We start from the raw sequence: 25147 nt of genomic DNA on the forward strand, positions 1-25147 counted from the left end.
GCCTCCAGGACACTGCCCCATTTTTTCAAATCTGCCCTGTGTCACACTATAAGTGGTTATAGGTGTTGAACACTGTAAAGGAAACCTACCACTTGGGATAGGGCTTATAAGCTGGACATGCCGTGCACCAGCTCAGGGTAAGCTGGTGCCGGCGGTTATCTCCGTTATGTTTTTAAACAGTTTTAAAGTGTTTTAACAGTTTATTAATGTTTATATCCTTACTGGCTTTCCCGCACCGGGGTCCGCGCTGGACGCACCATGCGCGCGAAGGTGCGTGCATCTGAATAGGAAGTGGTAGCGCACATGGTGCGGGAAAGCCAGTAAGGATATAAACATTAATAAACTGTTAAAACACTTTAAAACTGTTTAAAAACATAACGAGATAAGCGCCGGCACCAGCTCACCCTGAGCTGGTGCACGGCATGTCCAGCTTATAAGCCCTATCCCAAGTGGTAGGTTTCCTTTAACATATCCAGGGGATTTTGAGATTGTTTTCTTAATAATAATAATAATCTTTATTTATATAGCGCCATCAAATTCCATAGCGCTTTACAAATCATAGGGGACATATACAACTATATTACATTACAAAGAACACAGTCATATGGAACAATAGGAGTGAGGGCCCTTCTCACAAGAGCTTACAGTCTATGAGGATGAGGGGGTGACACAAGAGCTTACAGTCTATGACAGCGATGGCGAACCTATGGCACGCGTGCCAGAGAGGGCACGCAGAGCCCTCACTGCTGGCACGCGGGTCCTTTGAATTTAACTCAGCTTTAAGCAGTATCGGAGCCGCACTCCGATACTGCTAAAAGCCATGACAGAGCAGGGCGCTGACACTGCCTGCTCTGTCTGATCACTACAGCGCACAGGACAGTAAGCGTCCCAGTGCTGGCAGCGTAATGATGTCATTACGCTGCCAGCGCTGGGCACCTTACTCTGTGTGCAGAACAGAAGAAGCCGGAGGAACGCGGAGTCTGAGGTAAGTTTATTTTTTTTATTCGGGGCATAATATTTCCTGCTCGCTCCCGCCCCTCCCCTAAACTCCGCCCGCAAGCCGCAAAACTACCAGCACAAACTGCGCCTGCAACCACAAGCCCTCCCCCCGCCCGCTATCTCAAACCCACTATTGCGAACCACCATGCCCGCTACCACAAACCCCACCACGGCCCAAACCTCACCCGCTACCGCAGCCGACTCCGAACGCTACCAAAGGCCCCCCCCCACCCGGACTCCGCCCGCTAGGCACCCCCCCCGGCCGGACTCCGCCCACTACTGCAATTCGCCTGCCCGAACTCCGGCCGCTATCGCTAACCCCCCCCCCCCCAACTCCGGTCACTGCACCCCCCCATCACCCCCTCCCCTGGAACACATGCCTCATAAACCCACTGCCCAGATCTCCTTATGCCGCATTACCCCCCCCCCCCCCGCAGCCCTAACTCTGCCCACCCGCCCTCTGCCCATCTACCCAGCCGAATCTACCCCCCCCCCCGGGACACCAGACACCTGAACTTTTGCACGGCCGCCACCTTGGACAACCAAATAGCAAGTAATATATGTATTTCTATGTTTGTATGTATGTATATACATATTATATATTTATATGTGCATTTATATATAGCGGTGTGAGGGCTTATTTTTTGCGTTATTTATTATTCCATGTCGTGTACTAGGAAGCTGGAAAAAAAATGGTGAAGATGGCGGAAAAAAAAAATTGGAACGCTGTCTTGTGGGATTAGATTTTAATACTTTCGCTGTGCGCTCCAAATCATTTGTCTCCTTTATTTTTTGGTTCGATGCAATCGCAGTGATACCAGTTTTGTAGGTTTTATTGTGTTTTAAAACTTTATCAATAATTAAAACAGTGTACAAAAAAGAAAATGGTTTCGCCATCTTGTGAAGCTAATAACTTTAGTGCACGGAGCTGGGGAGGTGTGATTTTTTTGCTTAATGAGCCGTTGTTTTCATTGCTACCATTTTGAGGACTGTGCGACCTTTTGATAGCTTTTTATTACTCTTTTATATGATGTAAAATGGTGTAAAAGTGGCGTTTCAGTGTGTATAGGACTACTGCCTCTTCCTCAATGTATGAAACAAGTATAGGAGTTTTGAAATGCAAATAAAACGCAATGGGAGGGAAGCTGCCTCTGATTGGGAATGTATCATTTTATTGACTCTAAACTAAACCGTCAGTTTTCAGGTTAAATTGCCGTACTGGCACTTTGCGATAAGTAATTAGGTTTTGGGTTGCAGTTTGGGCACTCGGTCTCTAAAAGGTTCGCCATCACTAGTCTATGAGGATGAGGGTGTGACACAAGAGCTTACAGACTATGAGGATGAGGCGGTGACACAAGAGCTTACAGTCTATGAGGATGAGGGGGTGACACAAGAGCTTACAGTCTATGAGGATGAGGGGGTGACACAAGAGCTTACAGTCTATGAGGATGAGGGGGTGACACAAGAGCTTACAGTCTATGAGGATGAGGCAGTGACACAAGAGCTTACAGTCTATGGGGATGAGGGGGTGACACAAGAGCTTACAGACTATGAGGATGAGGGGGTGACACAAGAGGTTGCATAATGGTCCAGCCATTCTTTATAAGGGAACAATATAAAATAATTTAATAAATAATTTACTAAACAACGATGTTGCTGCTTGAGCCAGTCATCAGCTGCCATCTTATGTACAGGGTCCTAGGTGAAAAAGACTGCAGAGAAGCCTGGAGCTTGGTATATATCTGCTGTTTGCCAAATAACAGATGGGAGATAGGACATAGGATGGGTTAGTAAAGGGAGAGTTGACATTTCAAGCAGTTAGCGAGTGTGATAGGCTTTCTTGTGACATTTTGTACTTCAAATTTAATTTGGATGATGTCTTTTGTGTTTAGATATTAAAAAAACAGAAATTTGGCAAAAATTTAGAAAAATTCTTTATTTTTATTCTTTACTTTCGAAGAAGATAGTCATAATACCCAAATTAATTCATAACTTACATTTCCTTAATGTCTGCTTTATGCTGGCATGGTTGTTTAAGATTCCAAGTATTTTACTAGAATATCATCAGGCTTATAATTTGGGCGCTATTTTTTAGAAAAATCGCCAAGATCTATATTTATAGGGACCTGTTCAGCTTTCAATTGACTGTGAGAGGCTTAAATAAAAGAAAGACTAGTAAATTGCCCCATTATGGAAACTACACCCTTCAACGTATGAAAAAGCATTTTTAAGAAGTTTGTTAATCCTTTAGGTGTTTTATAGGGGTTAAAACAACATGGATTGTAATATCTTTGGAGAATACATTCATTTTGGGTGGAAAATTCAAGGGCATCTACGACCAGGATGAAGGACTGTATGCAAATTAACCTGAGGGGCTCCAATAGTGTTAATAGAGCCTAAAGCCCCTTAGGCTCATTTGCATACAGTCTTTCCTGGTAGTAGATATCCTTTAAACATTCGCAATGGATTAAAAGGAACCTGTCACCAGGGACCTCATTTTCACTAAAGACAGGATGCAAAAACCCATTGCACCTGCGTTGCAAGTATGTCTTTCTGCCTTTTCTAAGCATTTGCATTACAATATAATTTGGTGTAATAACTTAGCTTGCACCCTGACAGAATCCTCTGTTTAGTCCCAGGGGTTGAGCTTTGGTTCGGATGCATTTGATAAAACTTGCGACTTGTCGTTGCTGCTCACTCCTCAGCTCACAGCCCCCACTTTTGTGCTCCTGTACAGCTCCTCCCCACCGATGTCAGCTCTGAAGGAGCAGGAGAGAGGAGCAAATTGTCTCAAAGCAAGACACCGGGTGCTGGTTACCCATCGTAATAGTTTTCATTGAACCGATCAGGCCAAGGCGTGTGACCACAACCTAAGGGCATACCTCCCAACATTTGTGAAAGGGAAAGAGGGACAAAATGGCGATCCCCCTAAGCCACACCCCCAATCACTCCCTGGCCACGCCCCAAATTTTAGCCATATTATAATAATAAAAATCATCTCAATTAAAAAAAAAAAAAAATTTCCTCATTGGGATTAGAACCCAGAACCTGCAGTGTCCATGTACAATAATAACACAGCGCCTCAACCAACTGAGCTATGGCCTCTGTGATTAACAAGGTGGAGAATTTTGGTAACTAAGAACTATGACTACTGTTACACTGTGACACAGATTTAATGCCTTGGTATATAGGGAGGGATCTTCTCAGAGATTATAATAATAATCTCAATAATCATCTCAATAATAATAAAAATAATAAAATTTATAATAATAATAATAATAGTCTCAATAATTACAATAATAATCTCTGAGAAGATCCCTCTCTATATATCAGGGCATTAGTCTGTTCACAATGTAACACTGGCTGATAACATGTCTTAGTTACCAGAAATCCTCTCTCTGTATCACTGGGCTTATAGCTCAGTTAGTTAAGCTTCTGTCTATGGTGCACAAGGTCCCAGGTTCGAATCTCAGCCTGGCCAAAACTTTATTTAATTTAATTATATAAAGAGCTTGTGTCTGGGGAAGCCCTGGAGACCATATATGGACAGATAATGATCTCACCTGATGACGTGGTCCCTGCTCTCTCTGCTACCCAAAAGGATTCCCTGCCCGATGTCTGCTCTGGGGAACCCTAGGAGATGCAGTGACCATATATGGACAGATGCTGATCTGACCTGATGACTTGGTCCCTGCTCGCTAAGCCCGACACTTCTCTGAAAAGGATTCCCTCCCGATGTCTGTAGAAGCCATTCTGTACTGTGAGTTCAGGCTTTCAAAGTATTTACTATGCGGACACAGCGCCGGGACACAGCGGGACCTGGGGGGAAAATCCGTGACAATCTCATAGCTGCCCGTGACGGGGCAGAGGTAAGAAAAACGGGAAAGTCCCGTCAAAATCGGGACGGTTGGGAGCTATGCCTAAGGGTGCGGTCAGAAGTTGCAGTTACAACTGCATCACAATCAGCTTTGAGGTAGTGGGTGCAGTTTGGTTAATTTAACAGGTGAAAATCATTTGTGGAACAGATTTCCCCTTCAAAATCAAGTTCACCCATTCAGTTCATGTCTTTCAAGTGTTAAATTAACAAAACTGCACCTACACCACCTCAAAGCAAAGGGAATTGCAATGCAGTTTTAACTGAAACATGTGACTGTACCCCAAAGGTGTTGGCACACATGGCATTTTGAACCCGTTTTTAGGCAGTCCGTTAAAAAAACGCATGCATTTTTTAGTTTTTCCCAATTATCTTAATTGATAATTGGAAAAAACAGACTGCTAAAAAACAGGTTCAAAATGATACGTGTGCCACCACCCTTACAGTGATACCACACATGGCATTTTGAACCCGTTTTTTAGCAGTCCGTCCAAAAACGCATGCGTTTTTTTGACCAGTTTTAATTAAGATAATTGGTAAAACCTGTTAAAAACAGATGCCATTTCAAAAAAACATGCATTTTTTTGACAGACTACTTATACACGGACCTAAAAAGGTGTTCAAAATGCCACGTGTGGCATCACCCTTAGCCACATGCACACAAACACATGCTCTTTGGAGGGCCCAGGACTGAGACACATTGGCTGAACACCACTAGTAAAAGAAAAAGACTGCCCTGGACACAAGTTTGGGCAGGAGTATTTCCTGGTCTATCTGGCAGGCAGATTAGGTGCAGGTCTGTGGATTCCATGGCATGTGCCCATAGACAGAAATAGAGATCTGTGCTAGACCCAAAGCAACAGCCATGCGGCTTTACACTGTGCCGGCCCCGCTTCCTTCTTATATTATGCCTTCCCCTCCTCCTAATATTGTTGTTGTATAAATAAAACAGGGCGTTGTGCTGCCATAAGCCCGTTTTCAACATGGCGGCGGAAGCTTCACCTCCAGGTTTCCCAGCCCCGGAAGTGAGTGTAGCCGGCGGCTGTCTAACGTACACGGGCACGCTCGTCTCCCTGACTTATCTTCCGGTACAGAAGAGAATCATGGCTGCGGAGGGAGATGTGGAGCTGGAGTTAGAAACCGAGGAGAACTGTAGCGAGCGGCCGGCGGATAAGCCCCGCAAGCATGACAGCGGAGCCGCGGACCTGGAGAGAGTCACCGACTATGCGGAGGAGAAGGAGATCCAGAGCTCCAACCTGGAGACGGTGAGACGAGCTGGGGCTCTGCTGCAGGGGTGGCTCCTGTACACTTGGGGGCACAGGCCGGGCTGGTAACACTATGTGGGGGTCTTGTGCTGGGGCTCTGCTGCAGGGGCGGCTCCTGTACACTGGGGCACAGGTCGGGCTAGTAACACTATGTGGGGGTCTTGTGCTGGGGCTCTGCTGCAGGGGCGGCTCCTGTACACTGGGGGCACAGGTCGGGCTGGTAACACTATGTGGGGTCTTGTGCTGGGGCTCTGCTGCAGGGGCGGCTCCTGTACACTGGGGGCACAGGTCGGGCTGGTAACACTATGTGGGGTCTTGTGCTGGGGCTCTGCTGCAGGGGCGGCTCCTGTACACCGGGGGCACATGGCGGGCTAGTAACACTATGTGGGGGTCTTGTGCTGGGGCTCTGCTGCAGGGGCGGCTCCTGTACGCTGGGGCACAGGTCGGGCTGGTAACACTATGTGGGGTCTTGTGCTGGGGCTCTGCTGCAGGGGCGGCTCCTGTACACTGGGGGCACAGGTCGGGCTGGTAACACTATGTGGGGTCTTGTGCTGGGGCTCTGCTGCAGGGGTGGCTCCTGTACACTGGGGCAGAGGTCGGGCTGGTAACAGGGTCTTGTGCTGGGGCTCTGCTGCAGGGGCGGCTCCTGTACACCGGGGGCACAGGTCGGGCTAGTAACACTATGTGGGGTCTTGTGTTGGGGTCTGCTGCAGGGGAGGCTCCTGTACACTGGGGGCACAGGTCGGGCTTGTAACACTATGTGGGGTCTTGTGCTGGGGCTCTGCTGCAGGGGCGGCTCCTGTACACCGGGGGCACAGGTCGGGCTAGTAACACTATGTGGGGTCTTGTGCTGGGGCTCTGCTGCAGGGGCGGCTCCTGTACACTGGGGCACAGGTCGGGCTGGTAACACTATGTGGGGGACTTCTGCTGGGGCTCTGCTGCAGGGGTGGCTCCTGTACACTGGGGGCACAGGTCGGGCTGGTAACACTATGTGGGGTCTTGTGCTGGGGCTCTGCTGCAGGGGCGGCTCCTGTACACCGGGGGCACAGGTCGGGCTAGTAACACTATGTGGGGGTCTTGTGCTGGGGCTCTGCTGCAGGGGTGGCTCCTGTACACCGGGGGCACAGGTCGGGCTAGTAACACTATGTGGGGGTCTTGTGCTGGGGTCTGCTGCAGGGGCGGCTCCTGTAAACTGGGGCACAGGTCGGGCTGGTAACGCTATGTGGGGGTCTTGTGCAGGGGCGGCTCCTGTACACTGGGGGCACAGGTCGGGCTAGTAACACTATGTGGGGGTCTTGTGCTGGGGTCTGCTGCAGGGGCGGCTCCTGTAAACTGGGGCACAGGTCGGGCTGGTAACGCTATGTGGGGGTCTTGTGCTGGGGCGGCTCCTGTACACTGGGGGCACAGGTCGGGCTAGTAACACTATGTGGGGTCTTGTGCTGGGGCTCTGCTGCAGGGGCGGCTCCTGTACACCGGGGGCACAGGTCGGGCTAGTAACACTATGTGGGGTCTTGTGCTGGGGTCTGCTGCAGGGGAGGCTCCTGTACACTGGGGGCACAGGTCGGGCTTGTAACACTATGTGGGGTCTTGTGCTGGGGCTCTGCTGCAGGGGCGGCTCCTGTACACCGGGGGCACAGGTCGGGCTAGTAACACTATGTGGGGTCTTGTGCTGGGGCTCTGCTGCAGGGGCGGCTCCTGTACACTGGGGGCACAGGGCGGGCTAGTAACACTATGTGGGGTCTTGTGCTGGGGCTCTGCTGCAGGGGCGGCTCCTGTACACTGGGGGCACAGGTCGGGCTAGTAACACTATGTGGGGGTCTTGTGCTGGGGCTCTGCTGCAGGGGTGGCTCCTGTACACTGGGGCACAGGTCGGGCTAGTAACACTATGTGGGGGTCTTGTGCTGGGGTCTGCTGCAGGGGTGGCTCCTGTACACTGGGGGCACAGGTCGGGCTAGTAACACTGTGGGGGTCTTCTGCTGGGACTAAAAGTGAAGGGAATCAGATTGCTGCTGCCCCGCCAGAGGGAACTCGTTCTGGATATAACCTCATACCCTGTGAGAGCTGGACAGTCCCTTTAATCACGTGTGTATTTTCTTCAGGCCATGTCAGTGATTGGTGACAGAAGGTCAAGGGAGCAGAAAGCCAAACAAGAGAAGTAAGTATCTGAACCTCAGACATCCCTGATGTTTGTAGGAGAGGGATTTGTAGGGGGGTGGGTGGGATCACATTGACACTTTATTTAGTGTCTAATTCCTATATCTCAGCCACATAGTCTTGAGGACTTTGAAACCCCTTTTTTACAGCTTTGCAATATGATTCTTCACAATAGGAAGTGATGGATTCTCAATAACATCCTCACTTAAAGGCATCTTTAAGGTCAGTGTGGTCTTAAAGACAACCCGTCATGCTAAATTACCCCCTAAACTAAATATATTTTCATAAACTGCCATTAGAGAGCATTGCCTCTATCCCTTCATTGTCCCTCTACATACCTGTAAACCTAAGCAATGAGGTCCTAAAGCTGTATGCAAATGACCTGTGAAATGAGTGGGAGGCACAGCCACACCCCCAGTGCATGACTGACAGCCTGTATAATGATGTGAGGCTGTATAATGATGTGCTTCCTGGTGCTGGCGCCCCCTGCAGCCTATGTGTATAGGAGAGATACAGCAGCTCCAGGCAGCCATGTTACAGCAGAACATGTCAGATTCATGTGTAGCTGATGTCTGTGTCTCTCACCTGTATATTAGGAGGATGCAGCATGTCAGCAGATGCAGCACACACACTAGCAATGCTTTACTATACATTACACACAGACATGAGCAGGGGGAGGAGAGGGGAGGGGGAACAGGAGTGACATCACTGCCTCTGACCATGTGACCAGCCTCATTTACATAATAAAGAAAAGATGATTTTATAATGATTAATGTATGAAATAACTAGGTAAAGGCTGTGATGGGATCCTTGTGAGCTGCTCCAACAGGTAGTAGTGACAGGAATAGTGGCAGAGACCTGATGACAGGTGTCCTTTAAAGTACCCTGTATTGTGAGGATCTGTGGTTCTGTAGCCACTATTTAAAAAAAACCCAAAACAAACAAACCCTGAGGCTGGTGCTACACGCAACGCTTTGTCTGCATTTGAAAACACAGACAAAGTTGCACCCACCGGGGCGGGCCGCGGCCAGATTGCATCGGTGTTTCTATGGAAACTCCTGCGATCGGGAACGAGCTGCCGGTGTTTTGCGTTAATTTAATGCTCGTTTCCATAGAAACGACGATGCGATCGGGCAGCCCTGGTGGGTGAAGTGCGGCTTTGTTTGCGTTTTCAAACGCAGACAAAGTGGTGCGTGTGGCACCAGCCTAAGCTGTCATGGTACACTCCATTGTGCACCTTGGTCAGATGTGAAGCTGGAATAATACAGGGTGATTTGGGACACAATCTCAATTCCATAAGGACCTTCTGGTGGTTTGGTGCCTTGGTTGGTTCCCTAAACAGACGTAGGTTTCCAAATAAAAACTCCCCCATGAGCCAGTGCTAGTTTTACAGCTACAAAATGTTCTTGTACAACCTTTTCCAAGATGTAATCCCTTTCTATGCTCGTCCCTTATAACATAGCCCGAGCAGCTGTTATCATGTATGGTCAGTGCTCAGGCTGTTCTTATACAAACCAATGTCATTAAAGAAATGACTTCTTCTTACAGAGAAAAGGAACTGGCAAAAGTGACCATCAAGAAGGAAGATGTGGAGCTTATTGTGAGTATGGTTTAATTTCTGCAACTCATATATTGTATTACCTGGCAAGTTGTTTCATCCCCTGCAGTTGTGATATACAATAATACTGAGTACTTAATAGTAAGACATAAATCTGAGCTGGCTCATCATAAATACCCTCCATTAACACCATTTACCATTAACTATGGAGTTTCCGCCAGTTTTGTGGCACTCTCTCCGACCTATTTTTTAGCTGGCGGCGCCAGAAACAATGACTTTTTCCGTCTGCTCCGACTCTTCTCTGAAAAGGGACGTGGCTTTGGCGGAGTGGAGACTCAGACACAATGTGTCGCAGCCATTTTTGGGTGCTGTAAATTGGCGAAAGTAGACCAAAAGCAATTTGGTCTAGCAGGGACACAAAACAGTGCTATTGCACTGTTGCCTGTTCTCTCACTGTTGGACACATTTATGGTTCTTGGGACAGATTTTGACAGCAGGAGTCCTTTGTCTCTCTTCTTAGTTGCCACAATTATACCCTGATTGTGGAAGTAAAGGGGTTAAACTGCTGCATCTGCTGAGCAGGGAGATCTCTTTGCTGGGCAAAGACCAGGCTTTATGTAACACTGACAGTGCCAACGTGATCCACAGGACGATATGGATCGTCCAAAAGGGGCCGCTAATTTGGACGATCTATTTTGTCCTATGGCGGCAAAAGCTGTTAAGTGATTGTAGGTTTGGTCCAGTAAATCCTGCACATGCAAGGGGCAGTTTTGTAAGAACATAGTTACTTGTTGGCAAATGTAACTGGAAGCCTTGATAGGGGCACCCTGATCTTCCATATGTAACAAGGCCAGGACAAAGTTGCTGAACTTGAAATTGCATCTTCAATGCTTCCTTGGAAGGTGTAATTCTTAGTTAATAATATAGTCTTGATTTTCAGATGCATGAAATGGAGATCCCACGGTCGGCGGCAGAACGAAGTTTGAGAGAACACATGGGAAATGTAGTTGATGCGCTAATTGCTCTGACTAACTAAGCCTCTGGTCAGAACAAGAAGAATCCTCATATGATGCTTCCCACAACCTCAGGAAGATCTCACTGGAGGAATGGAGAGAAACTGGAGACTGTGCATAAGGACATAGGCCGCCTGTGTTTTTGGAAAAGACAACCAAACTTTTAGTAGTCAAACTGAGCCTTGTAGTCCTTTACCTGACAAACAGCAGAGGTTATTAATGCCTTCACTAATTGACCCTGAAATTTTTAGTGAAATATTTATAAACAATTGTTATATCAGGAATAGAAAAAATATCAAATACATTTTGGCAGTTTCCCCCACTTATTACATTTGGTACAGATGTGTGGAATAAAGTTCTTTTAAAACCTTTTATTATTTACTTTATGAATTTACCCTGGTTATGCACAAATGTGTTTCTAATAAAAAGGTTCCGGTGGTCTGCAAAACCTTTTTCCTTATGTCCTTATGTCATGGCGCTCTTTATTGTGTTGTTCCTACGAGTAACTTAGTCATACAGTACTATTCCCCTCATCAGCATGTAACCCCCCCCCCCCCCCCAAAAAAAAAGCTAGACATTTTGCTTTTTCAGAAGAACTTTGATGGAGAGCCCCTGCCTGCTATGGTTTCACAGGTGTTACTGTTCAGGAACACTTCTTCCCATGGTTTCCTGAAACTTCCTCTGCTGCAGTGAGATTACATCAGGTAAAGTGATGGGGAAATGCTGAAGGATCAGGGGAGAAGGTGAGATAGTGTAACAGCCTGAGAAGCTACAGGATAGAGGGGCACAGGTAAAACACGTCTAGGAGCTCTTCAGGCTCATTAGCATAAATTTATAAGTTGATATTTGAAGGAATGGGGTAACAAATACGTGACCAGTCTGGATTTATAAGTTGATTGAAATATTCCTTGGGGCTTTATTAGGGTTGATCAGACCCAAACAGCAAGTTGTGGCTCAAATTTCCCAGTCGTCAGTGCTGCCACTGATTGTGGGCATTACCTCTTTTAAACTAGGGCGGCACAGTGGCTGAGTAGCACTTCTGCCTTGCAGCGCTGGCGTCCTGGGTTCGAATCCCACCCAGGTCAACATCTGCAACATCTTCTCTCTGTGTTTGCATGGGTTTCCACTGGGTCCTCTTGTTTCCTCCCACACTCCAAAACATACTGGTAGGTTGTTGAGATTATGAGCCCCATGGGGACAAGGACTGATTTGTCATGCTTTGTGCAGCACTGTGTAATCTTCGTGCCAGGCTCCTGCAGTAGTTTAAGTGCTGCTGGCGATTCTACCAGTAGGATTTAAACAGTTAACAAGTTCAGTAGTTGTCAGAACCGATCGTGAGTGTTAGGGGTTTGGGTCATAATTCAGTAACAGGATTTTTGAGGTTTGGAGCGGACATGTTCAAACTCTGGTTTGTCATCACTAGTCTTAATTCACCCAGCATGACAGCAATGTCTCAACTTTTTGAAGCTTGAAAATGTCTGTGTTGCCCTGGGAAACCAATCACAGAGCAGCTTTCATATTAAGAGAACTTTCAGAAATGAAAGCTGTTCTGTGATTGGTTGCTATGAGTAACCAGGACAGTTATTGCATGTGTTGGGCCTTGTTACCCCAGGGAGGTGTGTACATGTGATAACTGGGCAGTTTGGCTTCTTCACATGGTAAGGGGCAACCACTGGGGCAGATGCATCCATAGGGGCAGTTATTGGACTGTGTTCCCTTATGCCTGTGTGATATGTGATGTGTACAGACCCTGTATGGACCCTGATTCTCAACCCAAAGAAGATAAATACACACAACACACTTCATTGAGAATTACATGGCCAAATCTTTATTTATAATCCCACCCCATGGCAGACCCCCGACTCACGAAGAGTCACCCCTCAGCACTCAGGAGAGGAAAAACCCCCTGTGGGGGAAACCTCTAGGGAAGCCATGGCTGAAGGATCGCCCTTCCTCTGGGCTTAGAGGGTCACTGCCAATAAATATCTCTCACCCAATTTATAGAGGAATAATTTGGCTGATCTGGTGGTGGATGTCCCTTCCTCCCTCGCAGCTCCAGGTCTGAGGCAGACAACCCCTTGAAGAGGATGGCGGCGCTGTGGTGATGAGTCCTGGGCTGATGGGGCGTCCCTGCTAGAACCTCCAAATTGCATCAAGGTAGGTATATTGTAGGTAGTCAAGCTCAAGGTCCAATGGCACAAAATGGCAGCGGGCACAGCAGTGCGCCAGATATTATGGAACCTTCAGTAATTATGACATCAGCACAACATCTGTGACCACTGAGGGTGTGTCTGCACGTGTCATACATTATGATGTCACACACCGGGAGGGAGCTGCCCTATAATGGCTGGCAATATACCTCACTACAATACATTCTACTGGTAATGAATTTGTCATTGTTTTAAATGTACAAAGATATTTTATAGAGGATATGTGGAGACCTTACTGCATTTTTAATTTATTTTAATTACTATAATTTTTGTTTTGGTTAAAATATGATATATTTGAATATTAATTGATGCTGTATATGTAATGTATATGTATGGGTAAGGTTTATGCTGAGGAGAATAACAATTCTTTGTTATGGAAGTCTGCCTTACATCAATTCTGACGTCATCAGCGTTATAGTGATGTAGGATAGTGTAGAACATTTTGCTTAATACTTTGATGTATGTATTTCCCACATAATATAATTACAAATGTGCAGCTGAGCAGAGGATTATGTGCACTTCATTGTATCACGGTCACTACACGGGTGTTCCTTTTGGGACATCCTCTGTTCTTGTCTCCTATAAGGAGAGAGTCAAAGAAAAGAGCTGCTGCAAGAAGCCGCTTCTGGTCTGAAGAGCTCAACTGACCAGGTATTACAATCACGTCCTAACATCAATGTCCTAACATGCACTTCCACTTTTCCAGCAGTGGGCGCTATCCATCTTCAGGTGGAGTTACATGTCTCTCTCATTCATGTGGCGGGCAGATAGCAGTGCCATCATCAGTTAGGAGGCACAAGGTAGCTTGACTATTTATTGGAGCTCCCCCACCTCCATGACTGGATCTTTATTAACAGAGGACATCTACTACCAGGATGAAGGATTGTAAACCAAGCACACTTACATGCTGGTGTGTGCCCCCTCTGTCAGAATCCACTCTTCTTTTATCTTCCTATTTCAGTCTTTTTTATTTATGGATTTTAAAATTAAGCAAACGAGCCTGAAGAACGTCAGGCTCTATGGGGAATATTTACTAAGATTAGCGGCTTCCCTTTATATAATGCAGGCTGCACTAAATTCATGTCTGGCACCCGTTCTTCATGAATCTCGCGCAACAAACTTCTGTCGGACTTGCGTGTGAAATCTGGCGCATGGTCTGACTGAGCACCGGAACAGTTGCATGAAGACTAGTGCAGTTGGGCCACAAAACGATTGCGTGCTGCACATTTGTGGTGCAAACACTTCTTAAATACCTGTGCAAGCAGTTTCCACTAGAAAGGATGTCCAAAGTCCACCAGAAAACTGGCGCAAAGCCCTTAGTAAATGTGCCCCTATAGGTATTAATGGAGGGGTATCACACCAGTATGTCAGAGTGCTTGGTTTACAATCCTTGATCCTGGTAGTAGATGTCCTTTAAACTGCAGTTTTTATATACTTAATTTTTTTATGGATCTGTAACCCTAAAAGCCGAATTATTATAATAGCATATTATGAATGGAGCCAGAAGAATAAGACTTGTTACGTGGTTACAGTATCGCTTTTGGGGGAAATATTTCCTTTCAATAAAGCAATTCATCAAAACTACCAGAGTTTTGTCATAAATAACCATGAAAATATTGATCCACCTTTCCTAACACTATCAATTACCTAGACACTGCGGCAACAGCGACACATGTCTTGTTACAGATTTGGTGTATTTCACTATAAGTTGGGCAACATAAATCACGAGTTGTACTGCATATATCAGTAGTACAGGCGAGTACAAGAAACACAGTTCAATCTCTATGTGTAACAGCCTTAGAGCTGTGCTGGAAGTCCCTCAGAAATCAAAAGAGCACGATTTTATGGTGAGAGGACATAACAGGAAGCTAAGTCAGTTGATCGCAGGGGTCCTGGCACTCAGACTCCCTGTGATGACACATTTATTCCCTATCCTGTGGGTCTTCTTTAGGGATTAAAATTCTAGTTAGGAATAAATACTGTAACAATTCAAACAAGTCTAAGAATGTTGATCACTGTTATAATTACCTTGTGTTAATGATCCATATTTAATCATTAAAACATATTTTTTTTTAAAAACCTTCACATTTATTGTTATTACTAAGGTGTCACCAGACCATCATCATTTATCCTATCAAACACTGGTACTGAAGTCATGGCAGAGACCAATTACATGCACCCTGATTAAGAATTACCAATGAGGGGTACTTTGATGCTTTGTCAAAATTAATTATAATTGGCATGAAGATCATATTGCTGCCATGGAGCTATCTAGAGTAATGCACAACGAGGACTATTCATGAAGACCTCCTGTCCTGCAACAAAGACTTGAGCAAATCATACACTCATACCATTTATAAAAATGTATATATAGTCCAAAATATTTACATATTGACCATAAATAGTCAGAATAGCCAAACGGCTCATCAATATTATACAAAAAGCAAGTTCTTTAGGTCATCGGAAAAAAAAAAAAAAAAAAAAGTCTCATTAAGTTGTCTTCCTCTTCTTCACAGATGGTCTCTCAAACATGTCTCTTACGCCGGCTGCTTTCTGCTTAAAGAATTTGGTATTCTGGGCGCTCTCTTGTCCCCAGGCAGAATCAAATGAAGTAGTGTCCTGATCGACCAAGTGGGTGTATTTAGTTCTTCCAGAACGACCAAAGTTTTTGACCTGCATTAAAAGGAGATATAATTTATTGTGGTATTCAGCTTCATATACAATTTATGTATACCAAATACGGATTGTATTGTATAGGTTTTACACATATAATTGAGTAGACTGGTAAAATAACAAAAAAGAAAATCCTAGTTCTCCGCCCACATTTATCAAAAACAGTGCAAACTGCAGTATGTGCAGAGAGCGCCAGACTCATGAATTGTGGCGTACGTTCTTCATGAAGCCGGTGCTCCCTGCACTGCTCCGACAGAGTGCATGTTATGTTCGTTATTCAGAACTGTAGAAACTGTAAAGGTAGCAGCTCTGAAAACAAAACAGAACTAGGGGGTGTTCACAGAAAATCCAGGTTAACCCTGCTGAGGTGTAAGAATTGTACCTGCATGACTTTAGGTAGAATTGTTTTGTTGAAATGGTCTTCCAGTGTGGGAGCACTGAAATCTCTTTTATACACATCGTCATCTTCATCCTAAAGAATAAAAATATAGAATCAAATAGTTAATTAATTCCTTCCTGGCAAAAGTCAAGTAAAGACATTTCAGATTTGTCAATGGATCGTTTCCTACCATGAAGAACGCTCCTCTGTGGTAGTATTTCTGGAGGAACTTGTATTTCCCTTTTAGTGCTTTGTTGGTTATTATCTTTCCATTGGCACGAAGCTCTGCCCTGCGCTCCTCCTCAGTCATGTTACGCATGCGTTCAATTTCGGCCTTCTCCTTCTCCATCCTATAAAGCGTGAGAAGATAAGTCAGGACCATATTGAAAATTGACTAAATTTGAAACTATAATACTACTTGGGCTATGGAAATTTAATACAAAGTAAACATGAAACATTATCCAACACTGTAAGATGCTGTGAGATATCCAAAAACACGTACGCTTCTCTTTCTTCGCGGTCACGCTTGATGCGTTTGAGTTCTCGTACTTTCCAGGCCTCATACTCTTCCTCATCATTCTCGTCATCCGTGTTTAGAGCATCCAATGCAGCTAGAGACCTCTTGTTCTCCTCAATCTCTTTCTTTGTCTCCTCCTCTACAATCTGCAGGACAAAAGGGCATTAAACCTCTAAACTGTGACAGCAGAACATTCACTCCACTGATGTGCAAAACACACACACCTTTAATGTGTATTTTCGTCTTTCCTCGGCCATACGCTTGTTTTCTGCCTCCACTTCTTTCTGCTTAATAGCTTCAGCTTCTCTTTCCTGAACTGTTACTCTGTCCTTCCTAAAAATAAACATATTTAACCACACTTTAAAGAACAATAGTTTTTTTTTCCCCCAACAAATCAATAGCTCTTGGGATGTAGAACAACTTTGCCCATTATCTTTGTTACCTATTTGCAGCAGTTTCTTTGCTATACCCCTCAGATTATCTCAGTGCTGAAGTAGCTCCTTCCTCTGCCGGTGCTAATAAGCCCTGGAGTCCATCTAATAAACAAATCTACGGTCTCACAAGAGGATAGGGGCTGCTGCTCACAGCGGAGGTCATGTGACAGTGCTCACCTCCCATCTTGTAGGCAGCATCAGCTCTGTGCAGATAAGCCATTAACCCTTAGTGTTCACACAGCACAGGCTATACACTTCATGTAACTGTTTTACTTACTTTACTTCTTCCACTTATTACATGTTCCCTGCTCTTCCATGTGATGGAAGCTGCCAGGCTGTTGCCATATACATACTGTATGTGAAGTGTTCAGCGGATTTACTTGTGGGAATCTAAATGGATTTAGTGCTAATTTACTTTGAGAGAGAACACAAGGCATCATGGGATCTGTGGGCAGATTAAATTGGATATAACTTCAGGGCAAGTACAGAAAGACATTAGTCTCTGCCCACTTCACCTCTGGTGAAAAAGATTTTTGTCAAACACATTTAGAACAGAAAATTCCATAACTTTGGAAAGAAGAGGGCAAGCAGGACAATATGGGCAACATTTTGTTTGTTTTTAAAGGGGAAATCACATATGACAATTTGGTTAAATCATTGTAACTTTACAGTTACACTTCGAGGACCAGTTCCAGGTGGAGATGCCTATACAATGACTGTTGTTGCACCATTTCTGCGCTCCCCTGGCAACACCACCATTTATTAAAACTTATCATAATTACTACACACCAATAAAGGTCTCCTCTACTCACTTTCTAATAAAAACTGGTTTCAATCTTGGTTCTGTTTCATCTTCACTATCTGTGTATTCTTCATATTCTGACTCAGACTCTGACTCTTCGCCTGATTTCCATTCATCTTCGACCTCCATCACTTCCATTTCTTCATTTTTCCTTTCTGCTGCTCTTTGGCGCATCATTGCACGGCGACGGTCAATTTCCTATCAGAAATACATAATGGGTATTGAACCAAATAAGCTGAAGTACTGGTCACAGGAACATAATTTAAGTCATCGAATAGAAAAAAAAAATATCTTTGAGAAAGGCAATTTTAATTTAATCTTAATTAACACAAGAGGTATAATAACTCACCTCATCATCCACCTCTTCCTCCTCCTCCTCACTGGTATCTTCCCGTTCCACATGCCAATCTTCACCTGGTTCAGACTCAGATTCGCTTTCCCCCACCACTTCAGGCTCCACAATCTTCCGGTGTCTGGCCAATCTGATAAATACATTTTTTAACTTATATAATTCATTCAACTTTCAAGTTAGTAATGAGTTTTAAAGCATATCAATGACAACAAGCACCCAAGCCTGTCCTGCCAAAACTGCAGTGGTATCACAAAAGATGGGGCTGGTTTGGGAACAGGGTTTAAGGCAGACGACCAATTCAAATTCTCGCCCATAAGCTGTGGGAAACTAAACCAATGGACTAGGGATATAAAAGTGTTGGGGAAAAAAAAACACATGGCCATGAATCCAAGAGCCAGAGGCAACACATTAAAATTTCTATATTAAAAGAGTCTTGCCATTAGGAAAGCAGGAATCAACCCACCTCCCATCCTGTATAGTCAGCATTCCCTAGACTGACTCCATATTTGCGGAGGCTGTAAAACTCCCAGAGGAAATTAACTCTTTAACACTATATACAGCTATTAAATATTTTACTGGTAGAAACATAAGGTTTTACCTCTCCTCGACATCCTCATTCATGCGATTCTGCAACCGACGCAGACGAGGATCGCTGGTGCTTTCTTCAGGCTGCTCCTCCAGTTCCACTTCCTGCTCCTTTCCTTTCTTAATAAACTGGAACTCCTCATCCTCCTCATCAGAAGATTCCATTGGAGCATAGTCAGGTCTTTTTCCGGAAACATAACGCTTGACCTTCACCTTTTCCATCGAAATTTCACCTGAAATATGCGATTACAGTCAGAGATAGAGTTAGAAAGTGTCAGGAGCTTTAGACTGAAAGCAAGTCTGTCCGAAAATTCTTAGAAGATACAGATTTTGCTTATACTGTACGTGCAGAGCACAAGGCATACATTGTTGTTTCTTAACATGGCACCTACAGGTGATGGATGCCACTCATTGGCATCCATCAGAGCTCTACAAATGAATATTCTGTCACAAACGGCACCCGACAGAATTTACTGAGATATCCACTGCCAATAGTATTATGAAAACAGCCTGGATAGACAGTCGCCAATGCAATAGAGCAGGAAAGTGTTGCCCTGCATAAGAATTGATAAAGTTTTGCCATTGGAAATACAAATGAACGCACACAGTAAGGATTATCAGCTCGCTTCTATAAGGAAAATCAACTGTGAGATACAGTACTGAATGAAACAATACTTTATTATGCAGGTTGTGCTGACTTGTATCTATAAAAGATTATCTCTATCTATGTAGAGATTAATTTATTGCATGTACAAGCGTCTATGGGGTATAAATCGTCAGCCGCAGTCTTGTCTGTTTAATACATGATGTAAGTTTACTATAACTGTCTCAATTAGCTCCTTAAGCACAGTAGATACTGATTGAGATGATTTTCTTGTATAAATAGCTGTATATAATGTTTATAGATGCTATGAGTTATAGATTTGCATTACTGAAAATTTCATACTCCTCCTCGGCTAAAAATACTCCTCAAAATAGTGATAGGAATATTATTACCCTTCTGGAAAAATGTAACTGCAACCTCTTTATTGATGCAATGTGGCTCATAGCATATTCAATTTCTCCTGTAGGGGCCTTCTCTGCTGAATCCATAGCAACATAGCTGACACTCCTGTCACTGTTTCCATCCATACTAATGAAGAGCACCAAGGTAGAATAGAAGCCTCTTTGGTCACAAGCAGGTAAACACGTGCTGCACAGGGGACATATCTCCTTTGCACAGATTATATAGATGAGATGTTCTACATGAAGAATGCTGACACTTATAGTCTGATGTGCAGTGTTACATAAGGCTACATTCAAATGGCTCCATAGACGCACACGTGTGGCACCATAGCGCTCTTTAACATCCCTATGTAGAGGGGTCACTACTCCTTCTGTCGCCCGGCTATGGCCATGTGATGCAAATGCCATGTGATGTGAATGCTTGCTGTGTGACATACAAGTCTTAGTGAGATAGATCTAGATTATATATAATATACAGATGAACAGTGATCATCCAATAGAATAAAGGAGCCAATCATTTCTTCAGGTTTTTTTTTTTTTTTTTTAAAACCTTCTTTAAGGTAATACTATAGTCGTAAAATGCATTTCAAACCTGTATCAGGTTTTTCATCCGTTACGTTGCTCATGAACAACCTGGTATAGTTTTAGGCGCCCCTGCCTTCATTTTGTTTCTTTTCTACACTAGATCTACTCATAAAGAGATGCAATTACTTGTCCAGTCACATCAGATTCATATGGGAATATGACATCAGGAATAGCAGCTCCTGTATACATTTATAGAGTGTCTGGCCTAATCCAGACAGCAGTACAGCTCACCTTCCTGACAACATATGGACCTACACATAGGCTTCTTCCTCCATCCCTGTCTATAGGTGCTGACACCTGGATGCAGCCAGAACACTGGGTGCTGGGTCTCAGACCACCACTTATTGGAAACTGATGATCTACTCTGCGCATCAATAATGGATAAGGGGGCAGACAACCCCTCTAATCACGGATCCCTATGGATGCATGTGTACTACAGGGTGTGTGATCAGAGCTCCTGAGCCCTGCTCTAAACATCCATACACAGCTGTGCGGCCTAGCACAGCCCTCCCCCATTACTACTAGCTGGTTACCCGGCCATTGTACCTTTCTCATTGCGGACAGGCACGGCTCCAGCCGTGGACTGGATCGGGGGCTGCTTGTTGAGAGCGCTGGAGGACGACATGGTTCCGGTAATCCTTCAAACCCGACAGAACTTTCTATACTCGAGTTTCCCGGAATCTCGGAGGACCAAAAACCACAGAGACGAACCAGCGGGAGGAAAGAAAGACCCGCTCTCTATGGCAACTTCCTGGTACGCGTGTGGTAAATGGCGCATGCGCAGTAAGCTCCTCCCTTTCCGCCCGGGTCCTGGAAGAAGATGGTGAGATAGATTTCTCTCTCCGTGCGCTCCGGAGTTATCCGTTGTCATCCTTTACCGGGAGATGTTCCCGGTTTCCCCCGATGTGTTTCCCGTTTATTCCATAATTCAGCCGTTCTCTTAATGTCTTTATTGTTTGGTTTAGCGTTGTTTCTAGTATATGTCTGTGTCGGTGACTGCAGTAGGAGGTTAGGCCGGGAATGCTATGCCATTGCGATGTATGTGGTGATATGGATGACTGTATACATGTTATAGCTTGTGGAAATCCCCTGAGCAGTGCTGGTAGCTGTAGTGCCACACTATCTAGCTATACATATAGTGGCCGCTCTGGGACCTCTCATGGTGTATACTCTCGTGTTTTATAGGATCATTGTATGTAGCAGGGCTTTTACATTTACTGTCAAATATGGTGCAGATGGGTGCTGGTCCAGTACTGACCCATAGCAGAGCCCACCCCCAGTATTGGTTTTGGCCTAATGTTGACACTACATTGGTTTTCCCCAGGGTCAATAGACTAGAATTGCCATAGTAATTATGAGACTGCCCTTTAAGGATTACAGTAGTAAAGGTGCTACTATACTGTGTATACACTGTGCTAGATATTGCTACTTTAATGACCTGCCTACAGTTTACAGTCTATAGGGCTTTTTGTATCTAAAGACATTTTCACACTGTCAGTTTTTTGTTATGCTCAATGTTTTATTAGCATGTAGCTACAACTAAAAATGGCGCATTCACTATAGACTTCAATGTATGGAAGGTTTATGGAACCTGAAAAATGTGTGTGTGAGCTTGCCTAAAAGGCCCTGAGCTAGCCATGTTTCTTGGGTGTAATTGTGTGGTTAGAGGTAATGTAGGCTCTGGTGGGGATTGTAGTTTTCATTCAATATGAATGTTTTATTAACTATCCACAACTTTTTGACTGTAGCTAATAATTATTTTTTCAGGCCAAACGAACCAAGAAGGTCGGCATTGTCGGTAAATATGGGACCCGTTATGGTGCTTCCCTAAGGAAGATGGTTAAGAAAATTGAAATTAGCCAACATGCCAAGTACACATGCTCCTTCTGTGGCAAGGTAGGTGGTGGTTTTATGAACAAAGGCAGAAGATCAACCTGTAGATTTGTTTATCTTAAAGTGAAATATTGCTTTACTTTTAGACCAAGATGAAGAGAAAGGCTGTTGGTATCTGGCACTGTGGTTCCTGCATGAAAATCGTGGCCGGAGGAGCCTGGACCTACAAGTAAGTATAGAGTGACCATATTTAGAAAACAAGGTAAAGTAGTTTATACTGGAATACTGGGGAGGCAAGATTTAAAGGAATATATGGTGACCCTGTATGATTCGCCATATTTAGGACACTAAAAAAGCAACAAAGTCCTAAATATTGTGCAAGATACTGGTGTAATTTTTAAGACTAGAACAGCAAAAGACTAAAATCAATGATGCAGTTTATGCATCATATGAATGAGATTTGGCAAGAAAAAAATAAATGAAACTTCACTCATCAAAAAAATGTAGTTCTTAATTCAGGTCAGTAGGGAATAACAGGTGCTGGACACGCCACCACAATGGACACTTTTGCGTGTGGTGTCAAGTCTGACATGCTATCGGCAGAATAGATTATCCTCATGAGCCCACAGGGTGACTGACACTATTCAACCTCGGGACAAATAAAGCGGTTCTGTGATGGGGGAAGAAATGACATCTTTGTCCGATAGATGGAAAGAGTGTGGTGCCTTGAGTAGTGCGTGTAAAGGAATGATAACTCCCTCCTTCTCATTAGGTGCTCACGTGAAGTCTTGCATAGTATATCAATCTGAAGACAAAGCTAGCTCTCAGCATTTTATTCAAAGTCTAAGGCCCGTTCCACACTTGCGAGTGTGATGCGATGAACTCGCATCACACTCGCAAAGCAAGCTGCCGGGAACGCACGGCCCGAACGCTGCACCGCGGGAGTGAACTCAGCATGTCAGTTCACTCCCGCAGTGCAGCGTTCGGGCCGTGCGTTCCCGGCAGCATGCGTTGCGAGTGTGATGCGAGTTCATCGCATCACACTCGCAAGTGTGGAACGGCCCTAACTTGTGGACATAAAACTAGCAAGTCAGATTAAAAAGAAAATGCTGAAATTTGTTCTGAATGTACAGCAAGATGCATAAATGTGTAAGATGTTGGTGGTGTCAGGTGGTGACCCGTTCTCAAATTTATAGTTTTGGAGAAGGTGTTGATACATGTAAAGTGTGTTTAATATCTTACTCCTTTTAATGGAACAAAAAATTACTTTATGGCATCTTGATGTTCCGTGCCATTCCAGCTTTTTTTTTCTGTGCATATGTAAGTGGTAGCTGCAGAGCTTGGAGGTGTTGCACTACAGATCCTGATCACTTGAATGGGAGATGGTCCGCAGCACCACTAGGATGTCAGATTTACATTTGCAAATTGCCTTCTATTGACATGACTAAGTGTACAGTAGTGGTAATAAGGTCATAAGTTCATAAATCTCCCCCCCCCCCCCGTTTTTATATTTTTTTAATTTGTCTAATCGTATTCCATGGACATATAGTGGTCAAAAGCTTGTACAGTTACCAAAATGGTAACAACAAACCCCTGCAGGTCCAGACAAAAAAATAACTCCTTTCACAGCTCAACTGTGGGGAAAATAAGGTTACTTGTACGAATATGCTGCCATGCAAGGAAGTCTTTAAGATTTAAATGTGAGTTTGTTGTTTTATTGAAGAACTACTCCCACACAACAAATTGTATCAAACTGCAATGATGCAGGGACTCCCTTCCACTCCACTGTGCTCAGTCTGTGATGTTGCCAGTGCAGATAGCCTATGGAAGAAATGCTTTAAGAAATCCTTCTGTACCCAATTCATCATGCCCTTTTTGGCTACTCTCTTGTAAAGCAAATAAAACTTTAAAGGGGTTGGCCCATGAAAGAAGGTCCTCAAATTATAACCCCCTAGTTATAATTACCAAAATCGGAGATGAGCTCCATACGATGGCTGCAACACACAATGACACCCTGCTAACTCGCCTTTAATAGTCAGCTATACTATATCTCAGCTATATCATACTGTCGGCTCAGCAATATGCCTCATCTTGCCTGTAGCTTGTAGAACAAATGGTTCATGCTGCTACTGTACAAGCAAAGTGTATGTGTGAGCTTGTCTTTTAATGGAGGGGGCAGTGGCAGACGGCACACTGCATCCTTCAGACAGGAGAAGCTATTGAGAAAAATCTGATCTGCCCAACCATTGTCAGAATCGTTGTCGGATCAATCGGTAACCAAATTGTATACACTAGGAATGATGTAGACAGGTTGGAATTATAGCTGTGAAGTATTGTATTTTTAACAGTCAGAGTGTTAGTTTTTGTCCTGAGTATATTTAAGAATCTTGTCTTCAGGGAATACGCCTTTAACAATTTTAATTGCTGTTTCAGCATGATTTATCGTTCCATTTCTCTTTGGAAATCAACGTCAAATAGTTGTATTAACCACTTGAATGTCTTTTTCAGCACCACCTCTGCTGTCACAGTGAAGTCTGCCATCAGAAGACTGAAGGAGTTGAAGGATCAGTAGATATTTTTTTCCTGTAAACTCTTCTCAATCTGTCTGGACTATTCTTTAATAAAGAAATGTCGTGGAAATGGAAGCCTGGTGATTTTATATTTTCTACTGTACACCTTATATGGAAGCTGACACCTTCAGTAACCTCACGGCATCTAACATGCATCTGGGGGGTCTTTCCCCCACGATCGAACCCGCCCCCCCCCCAGCGACCCGTTTTCGGGGGGCGCCAATCGTTGCTATAGCAACTCTGGGGTCCAATCTGTGACGTCATCTTACTGGCACAGTGCCAGCCTATGCAAGTGTATAGGCTGACACTGATAATACTCTGCAATACATCAGTATTGCA

The 25147-nt window shown here is 44.5% G+C and overlaps 3 protein-coding genes and 1 long non-coding RNA gene across 4 annotated transcripts; 3 read left to right on the plus strand and 1 right to left on the minus strand.

Annotated features, from left to right (window-relative positions):
• Window positions 1-5838: 5838 nt before the first annotated feature.
• Window positions 5839-11235, plus strand: HYPK (huntingtin interacting protein K). Its single transcript, XM_072148407.1, has 4 exons — window positions 5839-6138; window positions 8238-8293; window positions 9841-9892; window positions 10791-11235. Exons 1-4 carry the CDS (start codon window positions 5857-5859, stop codon window positions 10884-10886), a joined length of 486 nt encoding a protein of 161 aa, XP_072004508.1. The 5' UTR covers window positions 5839-5856; the 3' UTR covers window positions 10887-11235.
• A 1056-nt stretch (window positions 11236-12291) lies between these two features.
• LOC140127571 (uncharacterized) lies at window positions 12292-15771 on the plus strand. Its single transcript, XR_011855018.1, has 3 exons — window positions 12292-12521; window positions 12917-13020; window positions 15590-15771. It is a non-coding gene; the product is annotated as an uncharacterized lncRNA (long non-coding RNA).
• Window positions 15414-21154, minus strand: MFAP1 (microfibril associated protein 1). The gene is made up of 9 exons (XM_072148408.1): window positions 20952-21154; window positions 18829-19048; window positions 18228-18360; window positions 17889-18076; window positions 16867-16975; window positions 16628-16788; window positions 16316-16475; window positions 16129-16218; window positions 15414-15746 (listed from the first exon to the last, which is right to left on the minus strand). Exons 1-9 carry the CDS (start codon window positions 21028-21030, stop codon window positions 15564-15566), a joined length of 1323 nt encoding a protein of 440 aa, XP_072004509.1. The 5' UTR covers window positions 21031-21154; the 3' UTR covers window positions 15414-15563.
• Window positions 21113-24883, plus strand: RPL37A (ribosomal protein L37a). Its single transcript, XM_072148409.1, has 4 exons — window positions 21113-21228; window positions 22173-22301; window positions 22385-22467; window positions 24747-24883. The coding sequence occupies exons 1-4, from the start codon at window positions 21226-21228 to the stop codon at window positions 24808-24810; spliced, it is 279 nt and encodes a 92-aa protein (XP_072004510.1). The 5' UTR covers window positions 21113-21225; the 3' UTR covers window positions 24811-24883.
• The last annotated feature ends 264 nt before the right edge of the window (window positions 24884-25147 follow it).

The sequence above is a fragment of the Engystomops pustulosus genome, chromosome 4, assembly GCF_040894005.1.
Source record: "Engystomops pustulosus chromosome 4, aEngPut4.maternal, whole genome shotgun sequence".
Lineage (NCBI taxonomy): Eukaryota > Metazoa > Chordata > Amphibia > Anura > Leptodactylidae > Engystomops > Engystomops pustulosus.

Bases quoted from the DNA above. Each gene is read 5' to 3' on its own strand.
- HYPK (XM_072148407.1), top strand. From the start codon at position 5,857: ATGGCGGCGGAAGCTTCACCTCCAGGTTTCCCAGCCCCGGAAGTGAGT. The intron at 6,139-8,237 runs GTGAGACGAGCT...TATTTTCTTCAG, and splicing joins AGAGCTCCAACCTGGAGACG to GCCATGTCAGTGATTGGTGA. The intron at 9,893-10,790 runs GTGAGTATGGTT...CTTGATTTTCAG, and splicing joins AGGAAGATGTGGAGCTTATT to ATGCATGAAATGGAGATCCC.
- RPL37A (XM_072148409.1), top strand. The intron at 22,302-22,384 runs GTAGGTGGTGGT...CTTTACTTTTAG, and splicing joins CATGCTCCTTCTGTGGCAAG to ACCAAGATGAAGAGAAAGGC. The intron at 22,468-24,746 runs GTAAGTATAGAG...TGTCTTTTTCAG, and splicing joins GGAGGAGCCTGGACCTACAA to CACCACCTCTGCTGTCACAG.
- MFAP1 (XM_072148408.1), bottom strand. From the start codon at position 21,030: ATGTCGTCCTCCAGCGCTCTCAACAAGCAGCCCCCGATCCAGTCCACG. The intron at 18,361-18,828 runs GTAAAACCTTAT...TGTATTTATCAG, and splicing joins AATGAGGATGTCGAGGAGAG to ATTGGCCAGACACCGGAAGA. The intron at 16,789-16,866 runs GTGTGTGTGTTT...TTTGTCCTGCAG, and splicing joins GACGAAAATACACATTAAAG to ATTGTAGAGGAGGAGACAAA.